We start from the raw sequence: 21,029 nt of genomic DNA on the forward strand, positions 1-21,029 counted from the left end.
TTGGTATAAAACTCAATTTTTTTAGTTTCCAACCTATTTGAATTGAGTAATAACCAAGAGCATAATTTAAGTCATAGCTAAAAACCTAAAACCACGATGTCTTGTAATCCTAAAGGCCTTTTTTGTGTGTGAAACAAGCTGTTAAATTGAATGAATGAACGAACGAGGCATTTATATAACACGTTCATGTGTACACCCAAAGCGCCTCTTAACATAATCTGTTATTTGTGTCTAAATGCTCGGTTTGAACATATTTCCGATCGTTTTCATCGATTTTTTTCTTCTATTTGTAATGTATTGTGCTCAAAACATGCTTGAAATAGGAAGAAGGTGGTATATAAACGGTATAAATATAGGATATTTCTACAGCCATCAAACGTAAGCGTATGATCAAATATGTCATACCGGAAGACAGTTGTTATTTCGTGGGGTACGTGTTTTCCGTGTTAGTAGAATGCACAAACACAAGGCGATAGGCCAGTTGTGCCATCAATCAAACACGCCAGCCAATGGGCGACTACGCGATACGGCTCTACGGCCAATCACAGCACACGTCGCGCTGCAGTGGGCGGAGCCGCGGCCCAGCGCTGCTGTAACACTATCGAGCCTTTCGAATCCAGAAAACGGACAGAATCGAGAAGAAAACAGCGAAAAAAGAGCGAGAAACGAGCCCGAGCAGGAGGTAAAGCGATAGATACCGTTGATGTAATGGTTTCGGGTCGAACCCGCTGGCACTGGATGATTTTTTATTGTTATTTGAGATGCTACAGAGCAGCTGTGTTGATAAGCTTGTCAAACCAGAAGCATAAACGCTACTAACGAGAAATATGACCTCACTAAAGCTATTGCTCGTTAATACAGGCCTGAGTTTATTCCATAGGTCACCGTTTGTGATGTATATGCACTGGCTTAATAGTTTAGGTGTGATTTTTTTTTTAATGCATTTTGCCTTAGTAGCCATGATGCATTTTGCTACACAAAGGCCATTTAAACCCCCTCCATATCTAATGCTGTTTGAACTTGAGCTGAGATGAACACTGGCTATTTTACATGGATTATGTGTCTTAATAAAATACACTAAGCGAATGTTATAGAACAATTGGTATGTATTTGAGCTGAGATAAATTTTGCATCCATTTATTGATTATTTGTTGAATGCTTGCATAATATTTATGGTAGCACAGAGATCGTAGTGTGATTATTAATAATCAAATTAAGCAAGATTTTGGATGTATGGAAAAGCATTTGTTTTGTTTTTTGAGTTTAGCTGTGTTTTAAATGTAATATATGTTTATTTCAATTCATAGGTAATCTTTATTCTAATACATATAGTCCATAGTATGTTTATTAAAAATGTATGAGCTATGGAAATCCATCCATTTGGTTTATCTTAATATTTAGATGCAAAATCATTAAATGTGTGTGTATATATATATATATATATATATATATATATATATAAATATATATATATATATATATAAATAACGTATTAAATGCTACTTGAGCATGTCAATTTGAGTTTTGTATGATGTTATTGATTTATTTCAGTTATGCATGCAATATTCTCTGTTGCATGAGTATTATTAATATCTAATCAAATTAACAGTTCAATAAAGCTGTCTACTTGGTTTGGTACGTGAGCTGGGATGAAGTTATTGATTATTAATTTAATGCGTGCATAATCTTGTGTAGTCGTTAAAATATAATCCAAATATAAGATGGTGATTTAAAGTTGCATCTGTTTGTTTCTGTCTCAGAGAAACTTTCTAGCTATTATTGATAATATTATCATTTAGTCATATATATATTTGTAGCTAGTTGCTATTTGCATGCCATTTAAATCAAGCTACCTGATATTTAAATCTTGTGCATAAGAAAATATCATGCAAAGCTTCATGCTTGTTGTCAGGCTGTTTTATAATTTTAGCTATTTTATAATGTTATCATGGTTGGCGACTTCAAAATGATGATGTAATGATAATAAAAAGTATAATATAGAATTAATTTGACATATGCACTACTTCTGAACTTTAAAATAGCATCTTTATTGTTCAATATGTGCCTTAAAGAATAATGATAAGTAATATTTGCTAAACTAAAACATGCAAATTCAGAGCAGAACAGATTGTAAATGTAATGGCGTGTCTTTGTATTGATGTGCACGTGTTAATTTAATTAAAAGATCCTGTTTGCTCACATGATTTATAGCTGAGCATGTTTTGTCATGGCTGTACTGTGTGTTTCGTCGTTCTTGTGGCTGTTTGGCTCATGTTTTGTGTGTTTCTGATGAAAGCGTGTGCAATGCAACCGGTCCGACGAGGATTCCCGTACGGTGACAGTAAAGCCTGGGAGGTTTGCTTTGGTAATTGGACTGTGTTGAAACGTTTAGGTTTTTTTTATGCTTTTATTTTAAACATTTTGATTACATTTACATAGGGATGTACACGATTAATCGAATCCAAAATAAAAGTTTGTGTTTACATAATATATATGTGTGTATTGTGTATAATTATTTTGTGTGTATATAAATACACACATATGCATGTATATATTTGCATTTATATACTACATATATATTTTTATATAATTTATATTATATATAAATAAAACTATTTTATATATAAATAGCACATTTTTCTTAAATGTATACATGCATGTGTGTGTATTTATATATACAAAATAAGTATACACGATACTAGGGCTGGGTATCGATTCAGATGTTCAAATTCGATTCGATTAAATTTCGATTCTAAATTCGATTTCGATTCCCGATTCGACTCAATAAATATAGATTTAATACAAATCCTATATTTATTTATTTTTAAACGGTGAACATAAGTTTACGAGTGGTTAATTAATAAAAAGAAATAGAGCCACAAACCTGTATATTAAACTTTTATTTTATTTTAGGTACTCTTGGGTACATTAAAACCCAACTTCAAATGCATACAATGAATAGACAGGATTTTGATGCAAGATGAAAAATTGATGCTGAAAATTAGACAAGTCAGAACAGTCGCATGCCTTGACCAATCAGGATCAGGTTATTTTATGTTTAAGAGAAAACTAACATAAAATCTCACAGCATTCGCTGTAAAATGGAGGCTCCTAGAACACTGTAGGAAAACTAATAATGGTAAAAATCGATTTTTGGCCTTTGAGAATCGATTTTGAATCGACCACATTTTAAAAATCGATTAATCGAAAAATCAATTTTTTTGCCCAGCCCTACACGATACACACACATATATTATGTAAACACAAACTTTTATTTTGGATTCGATTAATCGCGATTAATCGTGTACAGCCCTGCATTTACACATGGATTGTGGTTTGTAAATCTGAGTTTGCACTTTAAATTAAATTTTAAATCAATAAATGCTTTAAACAACATAATGCAGTTTTATATTAATTAAGAGACTACCTGGAATATTTGTACTTTTAATAATTAATCTCAAATCGCAGGTTCTTTGAAATGAACTAGTGAAGATATACATAGATATAAATAATAAAGTCAAATTATTCCCCACCTACCAACTATTATTTCTGTTTGACTGAGTGGAAGAAAACAATATTTTGATTCATAGATAACATTTTTTTGTTAAGTTTATTATAGTTTGTCAGCTTGTATGGTTTTTGTCAGCCACCACAGTTATGTTTTCACTAGCTATGTTTCCATCACCCTGTTTTTATGCGCATTTTGAAGTATCAGAAACTAAACGGCCAAAAAAGTTTTTACGCTCGCTTGAGGTTGTGTTTGACTTTTGCTAAATAAATTAATGCGAATAATGGGAGATGGAAATGGATCAATTTTATGAAATTGAGATGTATACATCATATGAAAGCTGAATAAATAAGCTTTCCATTGATGTGTGGTTTGTTAGGATAGGACAATATTTGGTCGAGACACAACTATTGAAAATCTGGAATCTGAGTTTGCCAAAAAAATCTAAACATTGAGAAAATCTCCTTTAAAGTTGTGCATCTATGTTCACGATTGTGCTGCATTCACTCTCAAAAATATATTTTTTATATATTTACGGTAGGAAATGTACTAAATATCTTCATGGAACATGATCTTAATATCCTCATGATTTTTGGCATAAAAGAAAAATCGATAATTTTGACCCTTATAATATATTGTTGGCTATTGCCACAGATTTACCCGTGCGACTCGAGATCCAGGGTCACATTTGTTGAATAAATTGTCGTAGCGAACATTATACCCACGTGACTAATCAGCTGTTTCCGCTAATGGTGTTTTATGTACTTTTTGGTTGCTAGGTTACCAACACAACCGTCATCCGCTCGGAGAACTTGATGGAAACGCACCTTATTAACTTTTTGGTTTTTTGTTGTTGTTGTTTTTGCGAACTTTGAAAAGATTCGCTTCACGTTTGGATGGAAACCCAGCTATTGAGTCAGGCTTAAATAAACTAACCCAAAATATAGATTTTTAGAAAATAAAATAATTACAGAAAATTTGTTTAAAATTTGTAAGTTATAAGTTAATTGATTTAGGCTTATTTTAAATGAACCTAACCTAAAATAAAAATAAATAAAATATTACAGAAAAGTTATTCCTCAACTATACCAGATATTATTTCTGATCGACTGAAATGAGATAAAATATTATATTATTTTTATACTTCTAATTCATTTTTCAGCTTTTCTCTGCACATTTTCATTTGTAAAATATGAATTGGGAGTGTTTTTGTCACTCTTTTAAAAAAATATTTTTTTTGTATATTTTTGTCTCTAAGGGCATAAAATATTCACACTTTTTTCATATACATTTATTTAAATTGTAACCTAAAATATTGATGTCAGAAAATCAAAAATTTACAGTAAAGTTATTCCTCAAATGCCGGATATTATTTCTGATTGAATGAAATGAAGAAAAAAAGGGTTTGATATGTAGATTAGTTTTATTCTTCAGTTATAATAAGTTAATTGATTCAAGCTTATTTTAAATTAATCTAACCTAAAATATTGATGTAACTTATTAAAGAAAAATTATTCTGATATTATTTCTGATCGACTGAAATGAATGAGAGAAAAAAATATAGTACATCGATTCATTGATTATTTTTATACTTATAATAATAATACATTTTTAAGCTTTTCTCTGAACATTTTAATTGTTTTCATTTGTAAAATATATGAATTCTGGGTGTTTTTGTCACCCTTTAAAAAAAAACATTTTATATATATATTTTACGGGCATGAAATACACACTTTTTTCATATAGTCTACATTTATTTAAATTGTAACCTAAAATATTGATGTAAGAAAAGAAAAATATTACAGAAAAGTTATTAAGATATTATTTCTGATCGACTGAAATGAGAGAAACAATTATAGTACATTGATTATTTTTATACTTATAATAAATTTTTCAGCTTTTCTCTGAACATTTTAATTGTTTTCCTTTGTAAATGATGAATTGGGAGTGTTTCAGATAGTGCTGTGGTTCTTGAATCAGGCAAATTTTTGTTTTTTGATGTGTTTTTGTATCTCCGTCCACAGCATTAGCTGACCTGCAGTCATGGACCGGTCTTTACCTCCAGACCCGAACCCCGAGGCCCTCGCAAAACCCAAACCCGCTTTAGACGTGAGTCCACAAGCAGAAACCGCTCAGGATTCACCAGCAGAACCAAACTCGGACTCGAATCCACAGCCATGCGAGGAACCGGTTTCAGATCCAGCCCAGGAACCGACCACAGAACCGGCCCCAGAAATAAAACAAGAACCATCGTCACCAGAGATCACACCAGAACCACCAATCCCAGAACCACGCATGCCAGAACCCGCTCCTCCACCGGCGGCGAACTCCTCCTACAAGATCATGACCTTCAGACCCACCATGGAGGAGTTCAAGGACTTTGGAAAGTACATCGCTTACATCGAGACTCAAGGAGCTCATCGTGCGGGTCTGGCAAAGGTATCGGTGAACGTTTACCTTCAGTTTAAAGTCAATCATTTCATCCCTTAAAACTCATCAGCAAAAAAACGTTTTTTCCTTGTCTTCTTCATGCCTTAAAATAGCTTGAATGTAACTCGCCTCATTTAGTATGCGCGGTTCTATGAATATGCAAATGAGCCCCGCCTCCACTCACTCACTCACTCAGAGATCACACGTTGATCTGATTGGTTACAAGGTAGTTTGTGACGTCAGAAACACCAGCGATTTCAAAGCGTGTTTTTGAGACTGTCTTTGGTTCACTGCAGTTTTAAGCAGAAAATACTCAGCAATGCTGTCCACTTATGAACTTACACATGTGTGTTTTAAAGGTTGGGTAGGTAAGAATTGTCTAAATAACTTTTTTTCAAATTGGCTTAAACTGTCTTTATATACCAATACATAATTAAAATGTAAGTACTTTGAAAAAGAGAGTATAAAAATTGAGTGACTATAGTGTATTTAATCTTCAAAAAAACACAGCTCATTAATTCCTACCGGGACGAAACAAGTGATTGGCTTGCGCGACTGTCACTCTCCGTCGCCATGACTACCGCCGCTATTACTGGCTCCGCCCATGTGCGCGCAGTCGCGCACCCGTTTTTAGGTGGGAGTGAATGGAATTAATGAGCTGTGTTTATTGAAGATTAAATACACTAGAGTCACTCAGTTTTTTATACTCTCTATTTCAGAGTACTTGCATTTTAATTATGTATTGGTATATAAAGATTGAATAAAAGTTTTTTTTAGACAATTCTGACCTACCCTACCTTTTAAAGCATATTAAAAACACCACATAGACACATAAACAACATTAAAAAGCTGGATATTTAAGTATTTATGAATCTAGGTTAATGTATAAACATGCTGTTGTTGATTCGTTCATTTATATTTAACTAGTCAGTTATTAAAGTAAATTTATACAACTTGAAATGTATTAGCATATGTAATTTGTAATTGTAATTTCATGTGTATTTCTCTTAATATGTATTCAATCTTGTTGAAAAGTTTTGCCTTGACTAAATGGACAATATCAATAAGTTTTAGTGCCTTGTTATAGATTTTAAATGCAGTTAAATACTCAATTTATTAATAATAATTACTGTTATATACCATAATAATGCAACATCACTAAAATAATAAAAAAAGTTAGCAATTTTATTATTTTTGTCTAAGTTGTGTGTATGTATCGACATTTGCCATTAAAAAACTGTTTATCGAACACTATTTAAGAGCCTTTACTTCTTTAAATTACAAAAAAAAAAAAGTAATCCAATTTATGTTCTCCAAAAATGTTATTGAGCGAATACACATAAATGATACATTTTTAATGTAGGTTAATGTATTTTCTAACATTTCAAGTTGCATATTTAAACATTAATGTATAATGAATGACAAAAACTTGAACCTTGATTAACTAACACCTAGATTGTATTTTTTTTCAAACTCTAAGGCGAGACACTACAGGTGAATAGGGTAACATTTTAAAATAATAGATATCACCATGAAATTTCCTCAGTTGATTACTTACACAAGTATATAAAAAAAAATGTATTGCGAGTTTTTGAAATTTGTATGTTTAATTATGCAAATTAGGCATTATCTCATTAAATATGCACAATTTTGCCTATATTTTCGGTAGATAGATCTGAACATATGATAAAGCCAGGTGCAAAATTCTTTTTTCATTTTGATTACACACAAGATGATAAAATAATATCAGAGGGATTTCAGGATATATGCTTTCATTACCTAGGAAATTAAAATATACTGTCCATAGCTTTAAAAAAAACAATTTTCGCCATATTTTTTTAATTAAAATGTCACATAAATCAGGTCAGGAATGATTTATTAACAAATCCCTCTGAACATATCTTCAGAATACTGTTAAGTGTATAACTGGAAAGTGTGGTGCTACATTGGCTGAGATGTTTCTACTGGAGAATGACCAAAAAAAAGGCATTTAAAGATTTGTAATGTAAAAATTCATACTTTTTTTAGTGGAAACAACTATTTACAGACACAATATCTTATCAAATCATTAGCAACAACAATACAAACCACCTAAATCACATCAAAACTTATAAACACAGCATTTATGGCCTTCAACTGAGCAGAAAAACAGTCAAAAACACACATCTGAATGTCAGAGCGCGTCACGTGATGCTTCTGAACCAATCACGGTGTCAGAAATTGACATCAGCCAATGAGATTTCGCTTTTAGAGTTAAATGCCCATTGTACTTTCACGATTGGTTGCTGATTAAAAGGAAATGACCATATTTGGATCCGACAGCATTGTACAGGAGAGAGAGAGCTTTCTAACCAGGGAGCAGACAGCGATCACGGAGCAGTACGTTGATTTATAACGCCAACTTTTGTTGAATTTAGGAGAAATCTACAGACGCAAACAGACAAAGTGTAGTAAAATAAAGTCCTAAATGTGTATTTTGGACTTTTTTTTCACCACAAGTCTGAAAGAACACATGTTATTGAAGACAAATAGCCCAAAATTTCAAAATTTTCAACGCCGTGTCTCGCCTTAACAAACATAATGACTAATGATGATGATATCTAATTGTACAGTTGTTGATTTGTAATTTTTTTCCTCATCTTCCGACGCTCAGGTTATTCCACCGAAAGGGTGGAAGCCACGGCGGTCCTATGACACCATTGAGGACATGGTCATTCCCGCTCCCATCATGCAAGTGGTGACCGGCCAGTCGGGACTCTTCACTCAATACAACATCCAGAAGAAGTCCATGACGGTCGGAGAATATCGCAAACTGGCCAATAGTAAAAAGTACGGTTTGTTTTATCAGAGCCAATTTTGTAAAGTTTTGCCTTCTTATCTGTCAATAATGTGAGTAAAATTGAACTTAATGCACCGTTTGGCTTGTAAAACGCACACGTTTTCATGTGTATTTTGACAAAAAAAGTAGATGCTCTATTAAAGGGTTAGTTCACCCGAAAATGTAAACTCTGTCAGTAATTCCTCTCCCTCATGTTGTTCCAACCCCGTAAGACTTTCCTTCATCTTCTGAACACAAATGAAGATATTAGTGATTAAATCTGAGAGCGGTCTCACTCCTCCATAGGCTTCTAGTGTAATTGAAACTTGCCGGCCCAGAAAGTTAGTAAAGACGATGTTTAAAATAGTCCGAGTGACTACAGCGGCTCAACCTTCAGTTTATCAAGCGACGATACTTTTTGTGCGAAAAAAAAAAAAAATTCTGGGTTATACGTCAGAACGGAGGCTCACTATTGGCCAGCAGCACACATGTGACCAGCGTCGTCCAATAGTGAGCCTCCGTTCTGACGTACAACCCAGAAGCGCTGCACTGTTACTCAGAGACACACACAGAAGAACATCAAGAGTTCAATAAAGTCCTGATTTTTTAAGTATTCTTCTCGCTTGATAAACTTAAAGCTACACTGTGTAGGATTTTCTCCCATCTAGTGGTGAAATTGTATATGACTACCAACTGAATATTACTCTCTAGCCCCTCCCGTTCCCGAGGGCGTTTTAACTCCTACGGTGGCCGTATTATTTCAAATCTGCCGGCAGTCGTGAGTAATCTCCCGCTCGCATTCGTCTCGGTGCCACTGAGTGTGAAAACACGAAGTTTCTAGGTGTGTCCCTCTTTGGCTCATGTATTTTCAAGATGGAGGCGCAACATGGCTGCCGCCATTCGGGTATCTTACCCGTATGTATTATAAATGGCAGATTCTACGTTTACGAGAATACTTGATTAGTTGGTAGAAGTAATTATACATTAATGAGCACATATAATTTTGAAAGAACAAAATGTTTTTAGCTAAGAATCAACTTAAATCAGCTTTAAGGTATACTGATAAGTTTGACTTTTTATCATGACTAGAACATAAAAAGTCAAAATGAGATAAAAGTTTAAATTATGGCATAAAAAGTCAGAATTATGACAAAAAGTCAAAATTATATCATACATGAGATGAAAAGTTTAAATTGTATTAAAAAAAACTAAATTATGAGATTAAAAAGTACAAATTATGGCAATTTCAGTGATAATTAGGATAATTTTGAGATTTCTAGGCGCTTTACCAAAAACACACACACACACTCCAGAATTGTAATGTATTTTTCAGTCACAAATGAATAAATTTCCATCACAGAATCTGTTTATCACACAACAGTGGCCAAACTCGAGTCTCAGAGCTTTCCAACCACACACTTCCTGTCAAGATTAGAAGATTTCATTATAAAATAGTGCAGTAAATGTGCAAAAAGTATTCTCGTCGCTTGATAAACTGAAGGTTGAGCCAGTGTAGTCACTCGGACTATTTTAAACATCGTCTTTACTAACTTTCTGTGCCGGCAAGTTTCAATTACACTAGAAGCCTATGGAGGAGTGAGACCGCTCTCAGATTTAATCACTAATATCTTAATGTGTGTTCAGAAGATGAAGGAAAGTCTGACGGGGAACAACATGAGGGAGAGGAATCACTGACAGAGTTCACATGTTTGGGTGAACTAACACTTTAATGTAGATTTAAGATGCAAGTTATGCCTCAAACAGCTGTTTTTCTTTGATCCTTCAAGCATAATTTACACTTCGCAGGTACTGCACTCCTCAACACAAGGACTTCGATGACCTGGAGAGGAAGTATTGGAAAAACCTGACGTTTGTCTCGCCCATCTACGGCGCTGATGTCGGCGGCTCGATCTACGACCCGGTGAGTCACCAAACATCCGTTCACGTCACAAACGCTTTTCTAAAAACACAGCTACATCACACTTAGCCAAGTTAAAAGTGAATAAAATATAAATGGTGTCAAAAGTATAGCTAAAAAAAAATCAACATGTTATAAGTTTAAAGTGAGACTAATGTGATTGATCGTTTGCTAGTTATTATAACCCATATAAGTCCTATCTTGGACTTGTAAAGCCATGTGACTTTTGCACAATACACACAAGGCTGCAAGTAAAGAATATATAGAAATATTTATGTATAAAAAAGATAACTTTTATTGTTGAAATATCCAAGCAGAAATTACATCTGTGAGGAATAACTAGATGTTTATCAGCGTATAGCTATTGCAAAATGACGATATTTGTAATTTTACATAAAAAATTAACTGGTATATTAAGGTATTTTTGTGTTTTTATAGCATCAATTTACGGCTGTTAAAAGTAGAAATTGTGAAGCTTGTATTTTGTTTATTTAAAGGTGATTTTTAAGGTATGTTTGTGTTTTTATAGCATCAATTTAAGGTCGTTAAAAGTAGAAAGTAGTTTGTTCACGGGTCCTTTACAATTTTAGTTTTTAATGTGTTTTTTTAAAGGTATTTGTTTTTTAAAGATTTTTATTTTATTTTGTAGCATTATTGCAAGGTTGTATTTTTGTTCAGGACTTCTTTAAATGTTTTGTTTTTCATTAAATTGTTTTTGAATATTTTTTTTTTTTATTCAACATATTTGATTATTTTTGTAACATTATTGTACGGTTGTTAAAAGTAGAATTTGCGAAGCTTGTATTTTTGTCCATAGATCCTTTAACTTAATTTTTTTTTCAAATTGTTTTTCATCCAATTAAGTTTATTTAAAGGTATTTTTATATCATGATTGTACGGTCTTTAAATGTAGAATTTGTGAAGTTTGTATTTTTGATCATGGCTCCTTTAAAATAATTTTTTGGGGGGGTTTTATAAAAAAAATTCTAATCAAATTTAGTTCTCTTATGTATATCTTGAAAAAAGATTTTTTTTTTTATGGTAAACAATATTATGCCACAAATGCTGTCAAAAACATTTAGTTAAAATATTAACAAAGTGTTTATAAATAATTTTGAGTCATTGCAGTTGAATTATTATGATATATTTGTTTTCTTTGCTTGTGCATGCAGGTACAGGTGAAACAAAAAAAAATAGAATATGGTGCAAAAGTTAATTTATTTTAGTAATTGAACTTAAAAGGTGAAACTAATATATTATATAGACTCATTACATGCAAAGTGAGATATTTCAAGCCTTTATTTGTTATGATTTTGATGATTATGGCTTACAGCTTATGAAAACATTTTCAAAATATTCTCATTTTGAATTTGAGGTTTTCATATCTGTAAGCCATAATCATCAAAGTTATAACAAATAAAGGCTTGAAATATCTCACTTTGCATGTAATGAGTCTATATAATATATTAGTTTCATCTTTTAAGTTGAATTACTTGAATAAATTAACTTTTGCTCAATATTCAAATTTTTCGAGCCTTACCTGTAATTAGTCTTATAAATGGTTGTACTATGTTTTTTTCCTCGTAAAGGAAATTACGGAGTGGAACATCGGCCATCTGAACACTCTTCTGGACATGGTGGAGCAGGAGTGTGGGATCGTCATCGAGGGAGTAAACACACCGTACCTGTACTTCGGCATGTGGAAAACCACCTTTGCGTGGCACACGGAGGACATGGACCTCTACAGCATCAACTACCTGCATTTCGGGCAACCAAAGTCCTGGTGAGCATCCTACATTTACTATGTATTCGCATTTAGTTGAGTTCAAAAGATTCAAAGGGGTTTATTGGCCATTTTTTCAACGCATAAACTAGATTAAATATGTTCGGATTTAGTCATTTTGCCGGCATTTTACCAAAAAATGTAATTGCCACGTATGGGTCTTGTGAAGATAAAATGGTGGTTCATTAGTTTGAGTGACAATAAGTGTCTCACAAAACTAGGTTTTATGTTTATTTTACAGTACCCTCCTGTGCTATAATCTGTGGGCACAATATGAAGGAACTTACATGTCGATCAGCTTTTGACCACATGGGGGCGCTGTAGTCATCCACATCAGCTGTGAACGCTCAGGATGATGTCATCGAGAGAGATGAATCATGTGTGCTTTGTCTCGCTGTATCTCGCTCTTGCCGCATTTAAACTCACAACAGGCTCTTAATGACAGAGCAAATCGTTTCAGACACACTTTGCCGTGAAGTAAATTCTCTAGAGCATTAGATGTACATAAATGAGTAGCCAAAAATGCTGAAGCATATGCCATGTTTTTATTCATTAGATATTACATTGAGATGTTGACAACAGGTACTGATTTAAAGACGTGTAAACCAAGCACAACATCCCTCGATCGAAAGCAAAATGCCTTTGAAATGACTTGGTATTCTGTTGTTTTGTTTCCCTGAAGTTCAGCTCGACTCTCCTTTCCTGCAGAGAGAGACCTTAATACAGTATTTTGAGCTTCAGAATACACAATTTTCCAGCTGGATGTCTTTCCCGTGCTGGGAGAGTTCAAATAAAAAATGCTTTTAGTGTCCTTTTTCCACATGTGAGCTCACTAAAGACATTTCTGTCTCTTTCTTTTATAGCATCTCCCTCTCATTCTCGTGTTTGGTTTCCTCCCTGGTGTATCCTGTCATTTTTTTTCTCTCTTTTGAGAAGGATGCATGTGTGTTTTGCATACTTGCACACTAGTCCTTGACGCCCTTGGCTTGCGTCGTCTTGAAGAAGCCCCTGTTGCTCTCAAACTGAGCGTTCATTAGACGCAGCTGTTTTCTCAGCATCTCGGGCTGTTGTACGGGGTGATATTTCATCCATCTGTGCATCCCGTGTCTTTTCCTCAAGCTGGAAATCAGTAGTCAATCAGACTAGTCAATCACTAAGAGTGAATGTTCAATCTTTGTGGGGATTGTAAAGGGCTTCAACATAAACACCGTGTGTGACGTGAAATGCATAATAGATTGCTTTACGAAAGGAAGGGTTTTAAGACTAGGGTTGAAAGTAGGAAGTCGACGCAGTAAACAACAGGGTTCCCACGATCAAGAAAATATAATTTAATGATGCTCTGCACTGGTGGTAATGCTGGTAAGTGTTTAAAACTGATTTAATTCTAAAAGTTTTTATTTTGAACTTTCAGAATTACTTCCTTTTAAGTGCACATGGACAACTAGCGCTTTTTGTACAAAAAAAAATGTGTTTTCTATCAAGCATCAGTCATCCTCTAAATCAAGTCAGAAGTACATAAACACACCAGTAAGTAAATGTTTTTTACAGATGCATAAGTTAAAACCGCATCGGTTTCTTTAAGGAAAGTTATTTATCTTGTTCTGTCCAGTTATGATTTGTAAAAGAGACCTTGTAACCTAAGACCATGAATGTAAAAATACGATTTCCCAATGCATAAGTTACATTGTTTCTCTAAGGAAAGTTTTATATATATTTCTGTCCAGTTACAATATGGAAAATATGCTTTTTAACCTGAGAGTCTGATGTAAAAATACGGTTTCCCTTAATAACAAACTGTAATGAAACCCTTTAACTTCTAATCCCTTATCAAAATATGTGGGATCCCTAAAACAGTGAATGCAAATGCAAGAGGTAACATCAAGGACTCCTTATTTAAAAGTTGCATTAAGGCCAGATTTTATGCTATTGCTTTACGCTTGTGTCCGTAGAGTTTAATGCATTGACATGGATCATGTGAAAGGGTTGTAGTGTGTTTGGTTCCTGGTCCAGTACGCACCGGTGTCCAAACGGATAAGGGTGCAAAACCATGATTCTTTGAGAGGTCTTGCCTAAGTCTTACTTGCTCTCTTGAGTATTTCTCCGTCTCCATTTCTTCTGTGTCCTCATATCTCTCTGAAGTGTTAGCTCTTGATGTCTCTAGCTAAGCATTCTCTCTTTCTCTCGCTCTCCGGAGGCCTTATCTCAAGTTAACTTTCCGTCGCTTCTCTGCATAACAGAGAACGGCAAGACTCTTGCTTAGGGGGGGGAAAAAAAGGAAAGAGGAGAAAATGTACTCACTCTTCAACTCGGCTTAATGCAACTATGTGTGCTCTCGTCCTCCCCACCCAAACACCCCCTTCCGCTTTTTGAAATTGAATCCGTTTTACTTTTCTGGTAATTACAGTATGTTAAAGTGTGTGTGGTAGCTGTTTGCCTAACCCTCTGTTCAGCCACTGTGAAATTAACTTCATTCGCCTCCAACTCTCCTCCCATCAAAGTCATAATTCTCGCCGCCTCCTGAGATCTAGTGTCAGATTCTTAAAGATTGTGGAGCGGCCCAAAGTGTTGCGCACGCTGCCGGAAATAATCGCTGGGAGAGGGAGTGTCGCAGCCGAGGGGATAGCTTGATTCTTATTGCTTGTTTTCTTGTTCCTGTCCTCTTCAAGATTATGACAAATAATACCTTAACGCCGCTGGTTGCGTCGATGCCGTTTGGCAGGTTGGGGTTTTGTGTTGCCGGCATGGGATTGGAGAGATATCGCATCTGGGAAGTGAAGTATGGAATTGTTTCATGGGCCGTAAGCAAGGTAAATGGGATGCGTCCCTTACATGGGCCCAGGCTCCTAAGTACCCTTGTCTCAAAATCTCAAACAGTGTTTATTGCACGTTTTTTGTTAATTCCTTTGTTCTGGTGGTACTTGAGGAACCACAAGAGACTATAGGCCTTCCTCCAAGTGGGCGTTTCCAGTCACATCAAGTCAAACCCCTTAGATTTGGCTTGATTTCTGGTGCCCCGGTGTGATTTTCATCAATACTTGCCTTCTTCCCCAGACATTTCCAGATCGAATTGAGCTTCCGCATATATTGGTTGCCAGATAGAGTTACTGTCAGCTTTATCTGGTGGGGGCTAGTGGGGTGTAAAGATACTCCTGCTAGCAGGAAGCGTGTCTACCCTAATTACAGCCACCTATCAGATCCGGCTTTATCTGCTAGAAAAGGAGAGAGTAAGAGACATCTAATTATTATTGATCTGTGGTGGCATCTCAAACACCAAATTAAATCTACTACTGCCAATGTCTTCAGAGTTGTTGGCGTTTGGGGCACTTGTGGGCAGCCGTTCGATTTCTTGATGGCCCCGTCTTTGGTGATTCAAGGCAGTTCTCAATACATGCAACAAATGCGCATCAGCATTGGAAGAGATTACCCAGCAACAAATAGTCGTCATTTCACCGTCTACGATAAAGTCCGGCTATGAGTAACCCACTTCTAAACAAAATAACCTTGAATTTGGTTTCATGTTGTTTTTGCCAAAATAACTTGTGAGATGTATGATATTCCATCATGTAAGCAAAGTCAACAGTGATTACAAGGTGTTTGATTTCATTTCTTTGACCTGCTCTATGCGTAGCATGTGTGTCTATTGTTGGGCTATAGTTAGTCACGTCTATTCAATTTTCACTGACAACCCAAATTTTGCTCAGCAACCATGTTTGTTGCAGGTTGAATTATACTATTGGTCTACTTTGGACAGCTTTGGCACCTCACTGTTTTGTAGTGTTTTGTGCCATGAGCAGCATAGTTTTAAGACACTATATTAAAGTTTAAAGTTGTAAAACTTTCTCGAGATCCAGGTATATTGCCTTTAGATTATGTCTAGATGTTTTTGATTGCAAGAATGCCTCCTGTGTGAAAGTTTGTTAGTATAGTAGGGTATCAAGTGTAGGATTCATAGAGTTCAAGAGGCACAGAGCTCCTTAACTATATTGTGCTATCATCATATGGGAAACTAATGCTAACTAGCCAACTTTCATCTATTTCCATCCTGTTTTTGTTCTTGTTTGGCTAGTACATGCACAAGTCAAGCCATGGTGTACTTTCAGATCCAGTCCCTCCTTGTACTTTTACTCCTTTTACTTCAGTAAAAGCAACAGCACATTATGAAATAAAACAAGCTCTTCCTTTGAATCCCATCAGCTGCATACAAACATACCTTTTAATCCTTCCACTTGGTATTCAGTTGACTTTCAGATGATCCTCCGTCTGTGTAGAGAAAACCACTGCTGTGAAATTGGCCTGTGTTTAACTTGAAAGTGCCACTTGCCTGTAAAATCCCTGTTTTGTCTCCTGCCGCCAGTAGAGGACAGTATGACGCAGCTCAAAAGCCTCCCGAACTCATGTTCTCCTCATTGTGAATGTGTGATTTGAAGCTGGAGCCCAGGGCAGGGTGATGCACCGGATTTACATTTGCGTTCAGGGCCTCGGGAGGGTTTCGGCTCTCTGGAAACTTGAGGAAATAATTAGGCTAATACAGGCAATGTCAATAACCACGTCAAGCGAATTGAACCTTTAGCGGCACAGAATATATTGTACTGTTTCCATCTCCAGCAAAATAATTTCAAATTAAGCAGCACAGTCTGTAGCTTCGGGTGGAATATTATTATTGCGCATGTTTGAGCCGATTAGCCTAAATAAATTGGCCCTCGTGCAGTAATTTTCCAGGCTTTGTCTTTGTGACATTTGAGTACCTTTGTCTTTAAACTAGCGTGTGACTGGTGAATGTGAAATAGGGGTGAAATGTTCGGTGTGCGCGTTTCATGTTTTTGAGGGCTGTAGAAAAGCATATGATGTTCAGAGGATGATTCGCACAGAGGCGTCTCGCTGTGCGTCCCTCCAGTGTCTTTCTCTCTCGTCTTTTCTATTGATCCCATTAATTGATCTCGGTTTTTTCCTCTTCACCGCAGGTATGCGATTCCTCCCGAGCACGGCAAGAGGTTGGAGAGGCTGGCACAAGGTAAGACCTCACATCCGTTCATTATCGTGTCTTCAAGCTTAGCTGATCAAATCAGAGGCCATTTATCTAGAAATCTTAAAGGTACAGTAGCAGAGACGGGAATAGTTCCTGTAGGAACCTCGATCTCTTATTGGTCATAACTTTCTTTCATCGGTGCAACAAGAAATGGAGATATTTATCTAAATATTCAAGCTGCTTTCCATATTTTGATAGAGAATGGGAATAGGTGCAGTTTAAGCTCATTTACATATAGAAATCTTAAAGGTACAGTAGCGTAAAACATCAATAGTCCTGTATGAACCTCAATCTCTCATTGCTCAATTTTCTTTGGTGCAACAAGAAATGGAGATATTTAACTTAATGTTCAAGTTGTTTTCCATATCTTAACAGAGAATGGGAACAGGTGCAGTTAAAGCTCATTTGCATATAGAAATCTTAAAGGTACAGTAGCGTAAAACATAAATAGTCATGTATGAACCTCAATCTCTCATTGCTCAATTTTCTTTGGTGCAACAAGAAATGGAGATATTTAACTAAATGTTCAAGCTTCTTTATATATATCAATAGAGAATAGGTTCAGTTTAAGCTCATTTACATGTAGAAATCTTAAAGGTACAGTAGCGTAAAACACGAATAGTGAATGTAGGAACCTCGATCTCTTATTGCTCAACTTTCTTTGGCGCAACAAGAAATGCAGATATTTCACTAAATGTTTAAGCTGCTTTCCATATATTGACTGAGAATGATAATAGGGCTCAATAATACAGTCCAAAGGAGCCATACTCTATTTATCAAGTCTTTTGTAGTCGTGCAAGGGTTTGAGAGAGAATTTCTCTGCAAAATTTCTCAGTTTGTGTTTTACTGAAGACACTCAGTCATATGGGTTTGAGGACGAGTAAATATTGACAGCGTTGCCAATTTTGGGTGAAATATTTCATCCCTAAAACAGGAAAAACGCTGATCCGTGGGTTTTTTTCCAGCCCCAAATTCTGTAGACGAAAACATCGGCATAATCCTGAATGAGGTGCGAGTCGGTGCTGGCACCCTCCCGAAATTTGACGTGCTGTCTAGGAAAAGCCCACACGTCTGCCTCTGGTTGTGTGGATTACGAGATGTGAAGATGTGTTTGTGCCTGTCTGAGATCTGAGGCCGTGAAAAGCATCTGTGTGCTGTTGAACTTCAAACCGCTACAGCGCGAGGAACTACCATAACCTATATACACGGTCCTGTCCCACTTAAACAAACACACCACAAATAGCGCCGATGTGTGCTTGAAACGAACGACACAACGCAGGGTTTTGATCATCGCTGAGACGTCGTATAGAAAAAGCGACAGCAGAGTTTTGACGCCATGACTGTATCAAGTCTTGTTTTGGTCCTCTTTTGGTTCGCTTTGAACATGTCGAGTGTCAGCCATTTTCGTATGGGATTAACTTTACAATGGTAGATGGAGTAATGTAATTTTACCACAGGACGAGTAACTTCATTTACGTATCGCCGTCACTCTCCTGTCGTCATGTGTGTATTACGTAGCTTCCTGATATCACGTGCGCAAACACATAATAAGTGACCCTGGACCACAAACTCAGTCTCGAGTCGCACGGGTGTATATTTGTGGCAATAGCCAACAATACATCGTATGGGTCAAAATTATCAAATTTTCTTTTATGCCAAAAATCATTAGGATATTAAGTAAAGATCATGTTCTATGAATATATTTTGTACATTTCGTAAATATATAAAACATGTATTTTTGTGAGTGAATGCAGCACAATCGTGAATATAAATGCACAACTTTAAAGGAGATTTTCTCAATGTTTCGATTTTTTTTTGCACCCTCAGATTCCAGATTTTCATCTTATCTCGACCAAATATTGTCCTATCCTAACAAACCACACATCAATGGAAAGCTTATTTATTCAGAAAATTGACCTAAGTGGTTGGTTTTGTGGTCCAGGGTTACATATAACCTATATTTATATATATAAAAACAGTTATGTCCGGTTGAACGATGTATTAATTAACTTCAGATTGGATTGTGTTGGTAATAGGCACTTATCTAACGCTAAAAGATGTTTTGTGCCTCTAACAAGTGCTTTTGATTTTCTTTCTGATCTGAATGGTGTGTGTGGAAAACACTTGAGTTTTGCCACAGATTTGTCCCGACTGAATGCTTTCTCAAGCGTCTCCATACTTGAAAAAACGCGGAAAACTACTTTTAAACGCTTTACAGCGGGTCTATTCGCACAGGATTAGCATTACCTGAGGTAATTTTTCCGGACCTTTTTACTGAAGGTAAAAGTAATCGCCGTAATCTTTACTGACATTGTCCGTGATGATCACTGAGATGCACATTCGGACGGGACTAAAGTCACAGAGAAGCTCTGGTAATTATGACTTTACCCCACCTCTCCATGTTACACTAGTCCCGTAAAGAAGCACTGCACACATTCTGGCTTCCAGTGTGATAAACCTTTCTGTTATGCAAGGCGTGACATCCACTAATGGTTTATGCAAAACTCCTGTACTTCACATCCTCGCATAAAAGCACATGAATTCACACTCCATCGCGTCAGTCGCCTCGTTTTTACCATCAGAACGTGTTTTTCATCTGTTAAATCTGCCTTAAAGGACAAAACAAAGGCAGTCCCAGCTCTTTACGATGAATTAATGATGTGTGCAGCGGAAATCATACCTCACGATCAGCTTCCCACACCTTCGGGAGTCAATCCGAGCTGTTCCCGTGCGTTTCCAATGGCGTTAACAAATGACAACACGATATATTATCAGTCGCAGTGACTAACAACGTTCGTCTGCGGTGCTTTGGAAAAGAACTTAATGTTTAAAGTTTAATGTTGTTTTGAAAATGCGAGGCTTCTTTTTGTGTCATGTAGCTTGTTGCTGCTCTTTCTGGTGTACGAATAACAGGAAAAAATTAATTATGCGCGACCGCAACGTGCAAAAGTCTCGTGAACTAGCTGGATTTGGTCATATTTTTGGCTTTTAAAGTTTTGCAGTCAATGTTTAAGAGTGCAGGAGCATATATCTTGGAAACAATAGAGCGGAAAACCAAGGAAAAAATGTCCGTACTTTGGTAACTTTGAGTGAAAACGAACCAATTTCAGACATATTGCAATATCATACATATTTACATCAAACACATCAGACGAACCAATAAAAACAAACCAATATCAGACATATTTACATATCAGACATGAAAGCTTGGAAACAATAGAGCAGAAAACCAAGGAAAAAATGGCCGTATTTTGGTAACCTTGGAAAAAAGGACTCCGGTAAGTGAAAACGAACCAATTTCAGACATATTGGAATATCAGACATATTTACATATCAGACGAACCAATATCAGACATATTTACATATCAGACAAACCAATATCAGACATATTTACATATCAGACGAACCAATAAAAACGAACCAATATCAGATATATTTACATATCAGACGAACCAATAAAAACGAACCAATATCAGATATATTTACATATCAGACGAACCAATAAAAACGAACCAATATCAGATATATTTACATATCAGACGAACC

The 21,029-nt window shown here is 35.7% G+C and overlaps 1 protein-coding gene across 2 annotated transcripts in view; it reads left to right on the forward strand.

Annotated features, from left to right (window-relative positions):
• The first annotated feature begins 556 nt into the window (after positions 1–556).
• Positions 557–21,029, forward strand: part of kdm4b (lysine (K)-specific demethylase 4B) — a 61,989-nt gene continuing 41,516 nt past the window's right edge. Inside the window, exons 1-7 of one of the 2 annotated variants that reach the window (XM_079594290.1) lie at positions 557–682; positions 2,297–2,365; positions 5,533–5,947; positions 8,592–8,767; positions 10,563–10,677; positions 12,264–12,457; positions 17,419–17,468. In XM_079594290.1, coding sequence (XP_079450416.1) covers positions 5,552–5,947; positions 8,592–8,767; positions 10,563–10,677; positions 12,264–12,457; positions 17,419–17,468 — 931 coding nt within the window. In that variant the 5' untranslated portion in view covers positions 557–682; positions 2,297–2,365; positions 5,533–5,551. The remainder of the gene's footprint in view (positions 683–2,296; positions 2,366–5,532; positions 5,948–8,591; positions 8,768–10,562; positions 10,678–12,263; positions 12,458–17,418; positions 17,469–21,029) is intronic. The other variant, XM_079594289.1, reaches the window with a different exon arrangement.

Source organism: Phoxinus phoxinus (genome assembly GCF_949152265.1).
Source record: "Phoxinus phoxinus genome assembly, chromosome: 20".
Taxonomy (NCBI): domain Eukaryota; kingdom Metazoa; phylum Chordata; class Actinopteri; order Cypriniformes; family Leuciscidae; genus Phoxinus; species Phoxinus phoxinus.